At 37.5% G+C, this 15,827-nt stretch overlaps 1 protein-coding gene across 1 annotated transcript; it reads left to right on the top strand.

Annotated features, from left to right (window-relative positions):
• Positions 1-12,622: 12,622 nt before the first annotated feature.
• LOC106663264 (cuticle protein 70, isoforms A and B-like) lies at positions 12,623-14,425 on the top strand. The gene is made up of 2 exons (XM_014387967.1): positions 12,623-12,659; positions 13,949-14,425. The coding sequence occupies exons 1-2, from the start codon at positions 12,648-12,650 to the stop codon at positions 14,321-14,323; spliced, it is 387 nt and encodes a 128-aa protein (XP_014243453.1). The 5' UTR covers positions 12,623-12,647; the 3' UTR covers positions 14,324-14,425.
• The last annotated feature ends 1,402 nt before the right edge of the window (positions 14,426-15,827 follow it).

Here is a 15,827-nt window from a genome sequence, read left to right as displayed (position 1 = left end):
CAGAACAAATTTGTTTTTCCTCGAGAGATTTTTCTATTACGTCTGTTACTCGGTGATCCAAATTCTGATAGGTGATATAATTTTGATGAAAGTCATCTAAGAGTATGAAACTACAAAATGAGAAAAAGTACTGAAAGTATAGTATTTGAATGAACATTTAACTTAAACGTTCATAATTATAGAAAAATTCTACTGAACATGAGGTTACTTTGGATGAAACCGTAGGCTGCCCAAGTGAGATAAGACAAACGAAAATTAATTAAGGTTTTTATTAGTTGAGATGAAAAAAAGTTAATGGCACGAGAGTGATTCGAACCCACGACCTTCGGCTTGATACGCCGCTGCTCGACCACCTGAGCTATCGTGACCTCGATCCACTCGGACATCAACTCCCCATCTCAACCCCACCTTATGAATTTTCCCTCCTATTGCCATTTGATCGAGGTCACGATAGCTCAGGTGGTAGAGCAGCGGCGTATCAAGCCGAAGGTCGTGGGTTCGAATCCCTCTCGTACCATAAACTTTTTTTCATCTCAACTAAAAACCTTAATTAATTGTAAAGTATTAATTGGTCAAGCGGACCACGAAAATGGTGAATTTAATGAAAACAAACGAAAATGATGATCTTCCCAAATAAATTGTCATACTCAGCAGCATTTTTAATTTTAAAAATTCCAGAATTTTGATGAGCCATCTAGGGAAGTATAAAACTATAAAATAGTCCAAACGAATTGAAATTAGAGTATTCATAAAGAACATCTAAATTTAATTTTTAGAATCATAGAAAAATTACAGCTGAACGTAAGGTTACTTTGAATTAAAACTTGGACTACCTAAGTGTGATAAGACAAATGAACATGTCAGTTTTCCTTATTAGATTGTCAGAAAATAGTGTCTTTAATCCAAGTTCATATTTTAAAGCAGTAATAAAGTCGAAAAAACACAAGATCACAACACGCTAAGAAATGAGTTACCTAAGCCGTTCTTAGGAAATGAATTGTATTAGATAAGACGCGATGACAGATTACTTAGCCTACGATTAAGAGAAATAAGAACGTGACCAATGTTTCTAGGGGTTTGCCGAAAAGCAAAAATTATGACATGGTCTTAAGAAGTCACCAGCGATTGCTGATATCATTGAGAAGTCGAAATAATCTGAAATTAACCGATGTTGGGTAGTGAACTGCTTCAGTTGAACCTCTGCTGAAAAACAGAACGAAAATGTCTTTTTATTTTATGTTTTCAGGGAAAAAGCAACATTAAAAATTGTAGCAACTTGTCGATTGTCTAGATTCTTCCATTGATGTGCTGAGAGAAATTGGTCTACCTACGTTCAGTGAAAAACCCACTGTTTAAAACAACTTGTCCACTTTTGTGCAAACTATTGACTAAATAAAAACTGGTATCTGTCATTTTATTAAATTTAATTTGTTGTAATTTTATTAAAGCGTCTTTTAGTACTTCGGCAGTCATTTATCATATCAATTATACGTCTGTTCATTATCAAACACAATAAATTCCAAACATCCATAAAAATTCATCAGGCAGAAATTCAAGAAAGGACATGGAGTTCGTTACAATCGAATAGAATGCGATGAGAAATGCATCCACGTGTGCTTTTTTGGATGGAGCATGACTGTCTTCTTTCTCAGGGTTTTCAGGGTCATTAGTCTTTCATTATCACGCATCGATCATTTGATTACTCCGCACAAAAAGCATAAAATACTCATGGTATGCCGGTCACGTGACAATTGGTTTAGAAATTGAGGTGGACAGCAACAATGACCGCTAACAAAATAACACAAGCCAAGTTAAATTATTTCTAATTATCTAAAACATACAGATTCACTATCTTCCGCAACACCAAACTGGACGTTAAGCCCTCCTGTGACTACCTGACTAGAATTATTTTACTTTTCAGACCCACTACTGAGGATGACGAGAAGCCGAAACGATTCTGACGTCGAAAACAGCAAAGATGGACAGACCAATCGATCGGAAACGACCGAATTACAAGTCCGTCATTCAGCATTTCTCAACAGGAGATGTAATAATATAACGTTAGCTATGCTAAATTAGTTTTAACAAGGAATAACATAAACCCCCCAACTGAAGATGGCGAGAAGCAGAAACGTTTCTGACTGCCCAAAACAGCAAAGACGAGCAGACCATCCTGATCTGAAACGACCAATCTACAAGTTCATCAGTCCGCATACTTCAGACGGAGATCTAACAATAGAACACAGTTAGCTAAGCTAACTTGTTATTAATTAGGAACAGCACAAGCCCACCACTGAAGATGGCGAGAAGCCGAAACGCTTCTGACTGCCCAAAGCAGCAAAGACGAGCAGACCAGCCTGATCTGAAACGACCAATCTACAAGTTCAACACCCAATATTCTTCAAGAGGATATATTAGCCATGCTTAATTAGTTTCAACAAGGAATGACACAGACCTCCTACTGAAGATGGCGAGAAGACGAAACGCTTCTGACTGCCAAAAGCAGCAAAGACGAGCAGACCAGCCTGATTTGAAATGACGACAGGTTCATCAGTCCACATACTTCAGCCGGAGATCTAATAATAGAACACAGCTAGCTAGGCTAACTTGTTATTAATTAGGAACAACACAGGCCCACCACTGAAGATGGCGAGAATCCGAAACGCTTCTGACAGTTCACCGTTGCTGTTCGATTTTTTACAATCGATGTCTAGCTGCATAATGTTATTGTTTTGCTGTAGCTGATCGATGCTTACCATCCATGACAAGATACGCGATGCTATTAAGCATCATTGCTTTGTGGTGAAGTTCAATTATGACCACCGATGTCAATCTGTCCGATACTAAAGAACATAGATGCTTCGCTGTTGGGATTTGATGTTTGACCATTCATGTCAAGCTGTCTAATTCTTTACATGAAACATTCATTTTCCTGTCTTACTCCTTATAGTTTCTTTTACTCTTATTTTCAGTTAACGTTCATGTTAGATTGTGTTATGTTCTATAAGAGAATACAATCTGAACCTTTCATAACAGGCCAATTGTAAGAATGAGAAAATCAAATGGATCCCTTGTCCTCATGGATGACCCAGTTACTAAAACCTGATGGTGTTCGTAAGAAGATAAAACTGTTTACTGATGATGTGGAGACTAAAACGTGTTCTCATAGGGGACACTTGGGCTGTTCATAAGTCGCCTTGTCCACCTAATCGGGGCGTCATCGGCCTAATGATCGATGATGTCTGAAAAGCCGATGATGAAACTAGCCAGTCCCGACTCGTGACCGAGTTCGCACAGAACGCCCTTTTTGTTCTCGTTTCATCATTGTCGTTGTAACTGCCCATTATGAGAAAAACGCACGCTTTTCATTTTGGACTTTGAACCGGAGTCATTTTACCTTTTATTCCGAAGATGATGAGTTGCCTCGAATAGGTTAGTGGATGACAAGATTGCATAATAGGGACGAGTTTTTCTTCCTCAACAGATTCCGTTAGGTGGTGTTGATGACCCCCACTTGTGTGCATCTCGCTCGCAAGGTCAAAACATCACTTTCCGACGATTCGTTACGTCGACCAAACCGGCATGTGCCACTTTTGAAAAGAAGCTTTATTTACATTATATACTTCCTTCTAGATCAAATTCTTAAAGATAATTTTTAAATGCTTTACGACTTGGTTATGAAATGGGGTATTTTTTAACATTTTAACGGAATAACGTTTTAAAAAGATGCATACCTATATCCAACCCTTGTGACGAACTAAGCCAACCTATCAAATACAGGATGAAACACATAAATCATTTAGGTTAATTATATAATTTATCGAAACAGCATCAATACAAACAATAACCATTATATATTTGTAATAACACACTAAAATATTATAATTCCATCTTTTTTTTGCCTTGCTTAGAGGTTAGGTATGATATTAACTGAATTAGCTGAACACATGAAATTTCAACATTTTTATGATTAATTTTTGAGTTTTTTTAATAACTTTTCGTAACTTTCGCAACTACTATTAAACTAGGCTGGACAGTATTTTGCAATGACTGAACCTATTGCCATATAAATTTTTCTTCAAACCCCCGGGCAATTTCTTAGCCTGGAAGTAAATTGACAGTAACTGCAAAAGAAAATTAGAACTTGCGTTCAACGAGAAATTGCAAACGATTTGAAATTGAAATGGTTTTCCTCAATCTCAAGTTTGCCCATTACTAAGTTCGCTTTTTTATCCTACCTAGACTTATTTCGTACAAAAACCAATGAGTGGCCATTGTATTTCAATGAAGGACACATCGCACTTTAGTAATCTTCGGCATTTTTCATTTTTATTTGGTTAGGGATGGTTTTATACTGTTAAGAATAGTAAGGAATGATTAACAAAGGTTAGGAACGGTTAGAGATGGTTAAGGATGGTTAGATATGGCTAATAACGGTTAAAGATGGTTAAGGATGGATAGAGATGGTTAAGGATGGTTGAAGATGGTTAAAGATGGTTGAAGATGATTAAGGATGGATAGAGATAGTTAAGGATGGTTAAAGATGGTTAAGGATGGATAGAGATGGTTAAGGATGGTTCAAGATGGTTAAAGATGGTTGAAGATGATTAAGGATGGATAGAGATAGTTAAGGATGGTTAAAGATGGTTAAGGATGGATAGAGATAATTAAGGATGGTTGAAGATGGTTAAGAATGGTTAAGGATGGTTAGAGATGGTTACACTCCAAGCAAAATGAAGTTATGAAGTATAAAAGGGAAAAAAATAAAGAAGAAGAAAATGATGTCCATACCAAAATTTCTATCTATTTTGGCAGACCACTGGGATAATAAATAGAGGAAACTGACAAAGAAACCCTTCTGGGGACAGGACAGTAAGAGGCGACCAGCCATAGTAACAGCCGGTTAGAAAAGTTGTGATCACCATAATGAGGGACAAATGTAAATGACATAATAAATAATGGAACAAAATTGCAAAGTAAGAAATATGCTTCCTCTAATCGCCAATTGGGATTACCTTCGCGTTGATCCATTCCGTCCACACTGGGTGTGACTCACAACTCAATAGACGTAAGGATGCGATCCATAGGAACAGGGCAAAAGATAAAAAAGACCTAACTGTCAGGAATAGTCAACGAAATCAACGAAATTCGTAAAGAAAAATCAATGTATACTGGCAATAGAAACCAGTCCGACCCGGCAGTAAGAGGTGACCAGCAGGTTATGAAAAATGAGGAAGGTAGTAATTAGGGACAGTATCGATTCAATTATTGTGTATCAACAGAGCGAAATCCGGAACGATAAAAACCAGAAGTTGGTAAGAGATTGTCACCAAAGCACTACTTCTCTTCTTCCGGTAATTGGGGGTCATTCCGATAGACATAATAAAAATTGCCTGCGCAGAATGGAACTTAAAAATGGAAGAACGGACCACATCTCGGCCACATCAGAAGTTAAGACACGAGCTAAGGTAGATTATACATAATGTCCCTTAAACTAAATGAAACACAGCAGATTATGGATTACTACATTGCTCAGTTCACGGCGACTTTAATGTGGGGTTTGCGTAGCTAAGTCTGACAAGTCTGATGTGCTTATCCCTAGGTCGCTTTAATTTCCCAACTTATTTGTGCATATTTCAACATGATTTTTTATCCTCTTTTGTTGCCCTCAAGTAGTTAACATGATTGAAAGTTCAGATGGGCTGTCCTTGATTGAAAATGACTTGTATAAGCCTTGCACGTATTTGCCCTTTGAGTAGTTGAGAAGGGGTTTTATCGGTAGCTATTTTTAATTTGTGGCAACTGCACCATTCTTCAATTATTTCTAGGGATACCTTCTATCATCTCAAGGGGTCACCTACTAACATCGCCAGGTCGTCAATGTAGGTTATTCCTGTAATATTATCGCATTCAAGTTTGGTTAGGATGTGATCAAATAGTAGATTCCACATCGGTGGTTGAAAAACTGAGCCCTGCGGTCAACCTTTGCCAGGTTGGACACTGACGGCTCAGCCACTGTCAAATACCACCTTCCTTTCTGTCAGGTAATTTCTCAAGATGGGAGATGGCGTCATCTCTAACATCCTCGGCAGCAAAAGATGAAATTATGATTGGCCACAAGAAGGAAAGCCTAACCATTCATAACGACTCCTAACTATATTCAACCATTCCTAACCAAACGGTATACCAATGCCAAAAGAAAAGAAAGGCCTGATGGTTAGGTTAGCATATGGGTTCATTCTATGTAAAAGTAGTCATAATTTGGTTGGGTGTTATACTTTTACAAATTTCAACGGTTTTTGATTAAATTGCATGACCTTTCTTTTATGAGTCTTTTTATGATAAGACCATCCAATCTTTTCCTGTTTTTGTTCGGTACGGGTTTATGTTTCAGTTTAGCGTTCGTACCTTTGGCGAAACCAAGCTGACAGTCTTTAAATCACTTTGTAGTAATATTTGGTTAAAGGGGTAAAACGTTCTTTATGCATGTAAATAGGGTTATAAGTCCGATGGCAATATTTGAAAACATGATTTTGAAAAGTGGAACAATCAAAAACTTGGTCTCAGGTAAACGGTAAAGTATTCAATTTGACAATGTTTTACCCAATAGAACCAGATAACCATAGATACCATAGAATTATTCTATATTCACGAGCTTTATAGTATATAAATAGGTTTGAACAACAGGTGTCCAAAAAGAATCGAAGTTAATCCGTTTTTCCTTGGTTTTTACAGGTTTTTCCGCCTTTCAAAATGTTAATTATTGCGGTTGTATTATTTCTGTTTATTTATGCTCGGGTTTCACAAATCCAGGACAGAAATAGGATCGGCCGTTATCGTAAAAGTGGGCGGTCCAGGAAGCCTGAGCGGTCACGAAACGTTACATCAGATGGGTCAACTGACCTGAGCTAAATATACTCACGATGCCAATTAACATTTTTTTAAAAAACAAAAAAGCGGGATAAAATCTTTAAAGTGTTGGTAAACCAAGGCTGAATACATGAGCTTTCATAAGATCGATGAGACATTAAAAAAATTCTGTCGCAATCAGACAAAAGAATAAAGGTTAACACGGATATAATATGTCAACCGAGTGCCCAATTGATCGCAAGAATGCAAATAACTAAATTAGCATTTATCCTGGCTCAGACGGCACAATTGTTTTTGTCTTGAAAACTATTACCTATTACCTACAATCATATGAAGATGTTGAAAAGTTGGAAATGTTTAAAATTAAAAAGAAAAAAAAACAATAAAACGTGATCTCTTACGATTAGACTCTTGCTAAATGTTTCATCTCACCAGAGAGAAAACGTCTCGAACGGATTGCGTGAGAATCGCGGGACTATTTATGAAATAAATAACTGAAAAATAGTAAACATTGGGCAATTCATCTTCAAATCGAAGGGAAAATCAATTTCAAAAGAAATCGGAACATTCAATGGAAAATTCTAATCGCCTTGAAACTAAAATGGTTCGACGTATAGTCCCATGTTTTCGCTTTTTCGGTTTTATTTGACTTATTGCATCTACCTATCCTGAAAACCGATGGGTGACAATTGCATTAGATGTAGCTCCAACTAGCATTATAATATGGTAAACCATTTGGTTTGGGTTGGCTAGAGATGGTTAGGAATGGTTAAAAATTGTTAGTAGTCATTAGGAATGGTTAGGAGTGGTTAGTATTTGATTCCTTCTTGTGGCCAATCGTAAGTGTATATTTTTCTGTCGAGGATTTTATAGATAACACCATCTTCCATCTTGAGGACTTACTTTACAGAAAGGAAGGTAATGTTTAGACAGTGGCTGTGACGTCAGTGTCCAATCTGACAAAGGTTGACCGCAGGGCTCAGTTTTTGGGACACCGATGTGGAATGAAGTTTCTGATGACATCCTAACCAAACTTGAATGCAAAAATATTACAGGAATAACCTATTGATGACCTGGCGATATTAGTGGAAGGTGACCCCTTGAGATGATAGAAGCTATCCCTAGAAATAATTGAAGAATGGTGCAGTAGCCACAAATTAAAAATAGCTACCAATAAAACCAGTAAAACTACTCAAAAGTCAAATATGCACAGGGAATATACAAGCCAATCCATAAAGGACAGCCCATCCTAACTTTGGATGTTAACAACTTGAGCGCAACATAAGAGGACAGACAAGATCCCTGAAACAGAAAATCATGTTGAAATATTCATAAATAGGTAGGGTAATTAAAGCGACCTGGGGATACCATAATAGATCTGCAACGATAACCTATAAGCACATCAGCCTTGGCAGACTTAACTATGCAAACACCGCATGGATATCGGCAATGATCAAAGCTGATTTACCAATCCGAGCACATAGATGCACATTAATCATCACCTCAAGAGGTGTGTTCGTTGTTCTTAACCCTATAGAAAACGCAGACCACCGTCTAGTGGTACTTCAGGATTGGGCATCAGAGGAGAAATGCAAAACTTATAAAAACAACAATATACGTAGCAAGATCGATGCCCAAACCAAAGGGTCTGTAAATCGTCGGACCCACCGTGAATAAAAAGCTTATGAATTAAGAAATGAAACAAATGCATACAGGCAATAAGGCGACCAGCCGGTTATGAAAAGTGAGGACGCAAAGTGGGTTAACAGTGATTAGGGGTGGTTAAAGAAGGTTAGGGATGTAGCCTTTCTTAAGTAAAAGAACGATGCCTAGTTAAAAGTCTGTCAACGTTTCAGGTTAACAGTGAGTAAGAATAACATTATGCAAGCTGCAAAAAATAACAACCTTTATGGACGGCCTGGCGATATTAGTGGATGCTGATAGAAGATAGTCTTAGAAATAATTGAAGAATAGTGCAGTAGCTACAAATTACAAACTGCTACCATTAATAAAACCCCTGCTCAACTTCTCAAAAGGCAAGTCATTTTCCATAAAGGACAGCCCATCCTAACTTTCAACCATGTTAACAACTTGAGCGCAACATAAGAGGACATACAATTTCCCTGAAACAAAAATCATATTGAAATATGCATAAATAAGATGGGTAATTAAAGCGACCTGGGGATACCAACGATAACCTATAAGCACATCTGCCTTGGCAGACTTGATTACGAAAAACCCACATTAAAGTCACCGTGAACTGGGCAATGTTGTAATAGGGTTGGTTAGAAATGGTTATAGAAGGTTAGGGATGTAACCTTTCTTATGTAAAGGAACCATGCCTAGCTAAAAGTCTGTCAACGCTTCAGCTTAACAGTGAACGATAATAATCATTATGCAAAAATAACGAAACAAGGAAAATGTAAAATTCAAACTGTATGAAGGCGCGAACGCCTAAGTTCTATCTGAGAGGCGATCAGCCGTTGGAACAGCAGGTTAGAAAAAGAGGAAGCCCAGTGGATAGAGACGTTAGGGATGGTTAAAAATGGTAAGGTATGTCTAACGTGGACCACGAAAATCTGGCGGTTTTGAAATATCATCCCCTAGTGTGGCAACCTGCCATGCAGAAGAATGGGACGTGGCTACGTGGTAAAGTAGACGGGATGCGTCGCAGAAAGGCAGGACGACCTATAAAATCAAGGACGGCAGACGCATATACAGATGGACCCCTATTACAATTCAAGACAAGGCACGGGGTTTCGCGGGAAAACTACATGAGTTCGGACCCCCTCATAAAATTATGGACAAGAAAAACAGCCGAACACGTCCTACCCTGTAGGATCTACTGTGAAGAGCGAAAGGAATGGAAGACTACGATCCAGGAGGACAACTACTTTCCGGTACGGGCAACTCCATTTTAACATCTAAGACGAGTTTCAGAGCAACGTAGAAATTCATGTATACTATAATGCCTCTGCCAAAGACTGCCAAACAGCAGGGAATGACAATAAAGCCTCATGTGACCAGAGGTCCATCCTATCCTCACTGTGTGACATACCCAAGTAGACGTAAGGATGCGATCATTAGGCCGAGCATAAGCCAATGTTTCGAGTAGTCCCCTGTTAAATCTGTTAAAGCCAATCAGGCCTAGAAACAGGGAAGAAAGAAAAGAAACATTTAATACTTTTAAAAGGATAGTCCTACTCACAGTAAGTTGTTTTGCAATAATCCGGATTTCGAGCCTTTTAGCTCATCATCAGGTTGAAGGACTTCTACAACCACGTCTCTCGACATGAATTGCCGAAGTGAACCCGCTGATACCTCCGCCAACGCGACGTTCCAATTTGATTTTTTAATGACGTCCAATTTGAACGTGCGAAACGCGGAAATTATAACACAAATAAATATTATACTAGTAAATACTTAATATTATTAAATTACTATAAAAATAATAACAATTAAAATAATTAGTTTAATTATTTGGATGTTTGATATTATTTATGTACATATTTAAAATGGGAGGTAGATCAAAATCTGTTATATTATTAATGCATTTATCACCATGTTCAATTTTACATTTTTTAATTTCAAATTTCTCAAACCAATCTAGTTCTTTCCCTTTGTTGAAACTATGTAACACTCTTGTATTTAAATTTGAATTGAAATTATGTTTTGTTTCTTTTAGATGGTCCTTAAATTCCGAAAATTTGCTCGATTTAGGCAAGTGTTCTTTTACTCTTGTTTTTATTTCTCTACCGCTTTGTCCTATATATTTAATATCACAATCATTACAATTGAGTTGGTAAACCCCGCTTTTTGCCAAGTTGTCTACTTTGTCTTTAGGTTTTGAGAGGATGTTTTTAAGTGAACCCGTACTTCTAAAAGCTATTCTAAAACCTTCTTGTTTAAAAATTTTACTAACTTTTTCCGATAATTCACCAATGTATGGCAAACAACGGAAACCTAATGATTCATTTGTGGTGGGGTGGCTGAGTCCTATTGTTGATTCGTTTAAAGTTAATTTTTTTATTCTTTTAACTAGCAACCTATCAATAAATATTTCTTGATACCTGTTGTTTTTTGCTAAGGTTTTAATAGTTTTTAATTCTTTTTTATAGTTATCAGGTGTTAGCGGAAGTTTTAACATCCGGTCTATGAGCCAAATGAAACCAGCAACCTTTTAGGACCATGGGTGGGAAGAATCCGCTGGTATCATGGTGTTTGTAGTTGTGGGTTTTCTATATACGTCTATTTCTATTAGGTTGTTTATTATGGACAGTTTTAGGTCTAAATATTTAATGGTTAGGAATTGTAGAGACTCAGATGATGCAGGGATGGATTATTTAAAACTACTTAAGATTGATATCCCTTTTCCCATTTTAATTACCTTTAGTGTCTGTGTATCTGTATTTCTTTGTAACTTAATCTTATTTAAAAGAGCATTTAATCTAAAGTTTTATTTAATGTTTTGCTGTATGCCTGTATTTTTTAGTTTTTTTCTCTGCTTTCTTCGATTTATGCACCGACTTCGGGCAATCCTTGTATTCATAGGTAAATATGCATTTGTAGTAGAATATTTCATTTTTTAAAAATAAATAGTGCATTTATTTATCTATCTCTTTACTACGTACACATCACCTGCGATTCCTTCACATCCGATCGATTTCTGCTTTAATTACAAGTAATTACAATATCATAATATCGTAATCTATTGGGTAAGGGGTGGTTAGAGATGGAAGGGTTGATTCTAACAAATAAATGACGATTAATATCCCATTTTTCCAAATTTTAATATTTTTATTATTAACATGAAAAATGGCAAAAATGAGGGAAAATTCAAAAGGTGGGGTTGAGATGGTAAGTTAGTGCCCGAGTGGATCGAGCAGCGGCGTATCTAGCCGAAGATCATGGGTTCGAATCCCGCTCGTACCATTGACTTTTTTTATCTCAACTAAAAACTTTAATTAATTGTAATTTATTATTAACATTGGAGTATTTTTAAGATATGATTATCCAATCTTTTGTTGTTTTTCATAAGCACTGGCTTATGTTTCATTTTGACCCGATTGAAAAAATTGCGGATGTTTAAAAATGGATTCTGCGAAAGTGGTTACATAGCTTACTTTGTGTATCTTGTTCTCAGACATTGGAAACATGGATTATATCACGACGTAATAACATAATACTTCGTTCTTTTATATTTTTAGAGTTTTTGGGCGGCGTAGAGATAGATTTTTATAAAATTCTTTAAAATTGGTATCCGGTTGGCAGAGTTTTGGTTGAACAAATTCACAACGAATTCAGGCCTCTAGAGTGTTGCTTCAGATTTAATCCTTTTAACTTTCTATTTATGTCTCAATTGAACCCCATGGTTTTATGGGCTGTGAGTTTTCAAGCTGAGCGAAGTCAATATGCAGTCCTACCTAAATATAGGAAAAACTAGGAAAAAAACAAGCCGTTTTTAGTTAAGACAGACACTTTTTATAATGAATTGCACGTAGTTTAGGCGATAACAGTATATAGTCGTAAAAACATAAAATATATTGATAATGGATGCAATTATTGAAATTTGGTTTAAGTGGTTTTTAGATACTATCAGATACAATGTTTTCATGCAATTTCTCACCTAGTTTTTCCTGAATTGTTTTTTTCGGCTGTTCGCCCAGACGCTGACAGTAGCAGCGACCCCTCCACGGCACTGGTGAAGGGGACACGGTATATAAGGTACGACTGGCCCAAGACTCGTCACAGTCAGTCTCACAAACCGACAGGGAAACATGTATAAACTCGTAAGTATCCGTTTACAGGCGAACGAAGAACGAAGTCGTAAAAGCCCCAGACCAGTGGAAACCAAATACAGTGCGTAATTTTGCGACGGGACTTTTCAGTGAACCTGATTCGTTTATTCCATTAAGAAACCGTTTCTAGAGATACCGTTATCTCTTAAACCGTATAAGTCTTGGGAGATTTACAGCAGCCCTTAGGGGGCAAAAAATTCGAATCTGTGGGCATTGGGTCAAGGGCGGAAATCAGCCTTGGTTGCGTCATAGTCTTTTTGTTTTCATCCCGGCCTACTCCTCCTGAAGACTAAAGGTCGACGTGCTCTCCTTACTTTCTCCGGACTTATTTCGAGTAAAGTACACGACCTCGGTTGAAAACAACAACAAACCTTCTATTCCAAAGGGGAAACCCGCACAATTTGCATGGTTCGGTGATATACAACATTTCACAACCAAAAATACAGTACAACCACGTGGCTTCTCAGCTAATTAAGTCTAAAGTATCCAAAACCAAATGACCTTTTATGTTTTGTTCCATTAAAAACCAGCAAGTTCAAGTCATTCCACCACTGTTCTATGTATGTCTTTTTAAATAACGAACCTAATGAGAAGTGAAATGGCCAACAGGCAAAGGTTGATGTAAATCTTTTACAGGCTAAAGCTAATCAAGTCTTGAAAACTGTTCTGTTATAAATCATACATATTACAACATAAATTGCATTTGACGCTCAAAGAATCATACAAATCTGAGATCACATACTGCTCCATCCCACACTTATCGACAGCCTACTCTAGGCTAGGCTAGGACAACGGGGAGTGGTTCAAATGAACAGGTTGTTGATGTTTGATAGTTGTATTTGTGGTACTCATTTAAAAAAAAACTACAAACTCCGGTAACCCTTCACCTAGCGTGGTATAATGTTCTGATGTCCTCGCGAGTGCAGACGGACCCAGTGCCGGTTCAACATATGCTTATCAACTCGCAGACCAACCCCCAATCAACTTTAAAGCCATATGTTTGACATTCCCAATGTTCTTCGCTATGATAGTAGCCAGAAGAACTGGTTGTATTTTAAAGTCTTAAATTGTAAACATTGAAATTAATTTTATAGTAATTAACTTTTACTTGAAATAGTAAAAAGTAGTAAATAGTATTAAGAGCTTTAGAAAGAGTTATCAGTTTTTCTCTTTTTGATTATGTATTGCTGGGGTTGTCCAATAGGTCATCCCAAAGTCCCTTCCTACCGTCATCTGGTGAGAAACAGTTGTTCTTTGATCAGTTGGTTTTGTATTTTCAGGCAGCAGTTCTTTCCCTCTTCTTCGTCGCCGCCTCCGCCGGGATCATCGGGGCGCCTTACGCCCACGGTGGGCTCGCCTACGGCCACGCAGCACCTGTCTTTCACGCAGCCCCGGTCGTTCACGCAGCTCCGGTAGTTCACGCAGCACCGGTCGTTCATACCGCATCCCTCGCCACATCTTATTCCAACTCGTACAGGGTCGTCCACAACTCCGTCCCAGTGGTCAAGACGGTCGCTCATGCGGCTCCAGTCGTCCACACAGTCCATGCAGCACCCGTAGTCCATGCAGCACCCGTTGTCCATGCAGTACACGCTGTCCACCCCGCCCACGTAGTCGCTGCACCGCTCGCCCTGGGGCACGGCTACCACCATTGAATCCTCACTCTTCCTTTCCCCACCGTCCTTTTGTAACTATTTCGAAACCAAAATTATTTATATTCCGCACTGAATTGTATATAAAATCATTTTTATATGTTACGTTTTCTCTTCAACCTTTACAACCCTACATTTCAATTAATCATAAGGTCTGATTGATTAGCGATAAATTAAAATTTTTACTTTAAATATTGTTGTATAAAGGTTACCAATTTCTCCTTGGTCATGACCCTGGAATGTTATTCATCGAATCCGGTTTGTTGCAATCAAAGTTCAAAGACCCTAATCAAGAAATCCTTTGCATTAAAGTATCATTTTAAGTGGCAAAGCTTGTCTGGGAATTTTGTGAACGACTTGATACTGCCTTAGCTTATTTCACATCGCACATTTGTTAAAACCAGTTAAATTTTCTTTCTACCATAAAGTTTCCATTATTCATATAATTATCATTATATATCGGGTTGTCCGGAAAATAATGCAGGATTTTAAGTTTTCATTAAAAAAAATCTATATAAAATATTCTGTTTACGTTTACAGGATTACTCATTTGTATGAATGTCAACACTTATTAATCCTCTTCCAAATGATATTGTTTGTTTACCTCTGTAGCATTCCGNATTTCAATTGCACGTGTTGAGAATCGATATTTTGCTGTTGAGGTTCGATATTTGACTATCGATTTCAGGCTGTACGTGTTGAGTATTGATATTTTGTGTTGAGGTTCGATATTTGACTATCGATTTTAAGTTGTACGTGTTGAGTATCGATATTTTGCTGTTGAAGTTTGGCATGTGACCATCGATTTCAATTGCACGTGTTGAGAATCGATATTTTGCTGTTGAGGTTCGATATTTGACTATCGATTTCAGGCTGTACGTGTTGAGTATTGATATTTTGTGTTGAGGTTCGATATTTGACTATCGATTTTAAGTTGTACGTGTTGAGTATCGATATTTTGCTGTTGAAGTTTGGCATGTGACCATCGATTTCAATTGCACGTGTTGAGAATCGATATTTTGCTGTTGAGGTTCGATATTTGACTATCGATTTCAGGCTGTACGTGTGGAATATCGATATTTAGTACAAGCTATTATTGACACTGGCCTTAGCCGTCTGTCGTGTTGCCTTATACACCAATTTTTGTTACTTAAGGTACGTTTATTTGATTTTAGAAATTGAAGTGGTCGATCAGATATTCAATCTTGAGTTAGATACGCCACAAGATTCCTCCAGTTATCCGTTCCGTTAGGATTGCAATAACTTTTTCTTTATCCAGTATCAGTTTTTCAAAGTACTTTTGAAGCGAAGTCCTCTGGGGCGTTGTGGTTGCATAATGATAAAATGATGGTAGTTCAGCTGGAGCAATTCACCCCTCGCCCTTAAAACTAAATACACCTCGTGGGTTGTCATACTAAAGAAACTCATGTAGTTTCGGCCTGTTTAAATCCAGTTTTGTGTTTTACAAGTTAAGCTATTTCTCGCACGATTTCCCAGATCGTTCCTT

The sequence above is a fragment of the Cimex lectularius genome, unplaced genomic scaffold (genome assembly GCF_000648675.2).
Source record: "Cimex lectularius strain Harlan isolate CLEC.00 unplaced genomic scaffold, Clec_2.1 scaffold131, whole genome shotgun sequence".
NCBI lineage: Eukaryota > Metazoa > Arthropoda > Insecta > Hemiptera > Cimicidae > Cimex > Cimex lectularius.
The sequence above is the reverse complement of the archived record's forward strand: the minus strand, read 5'-3'. Positions and strand labels throughout refer to the sequence as shown.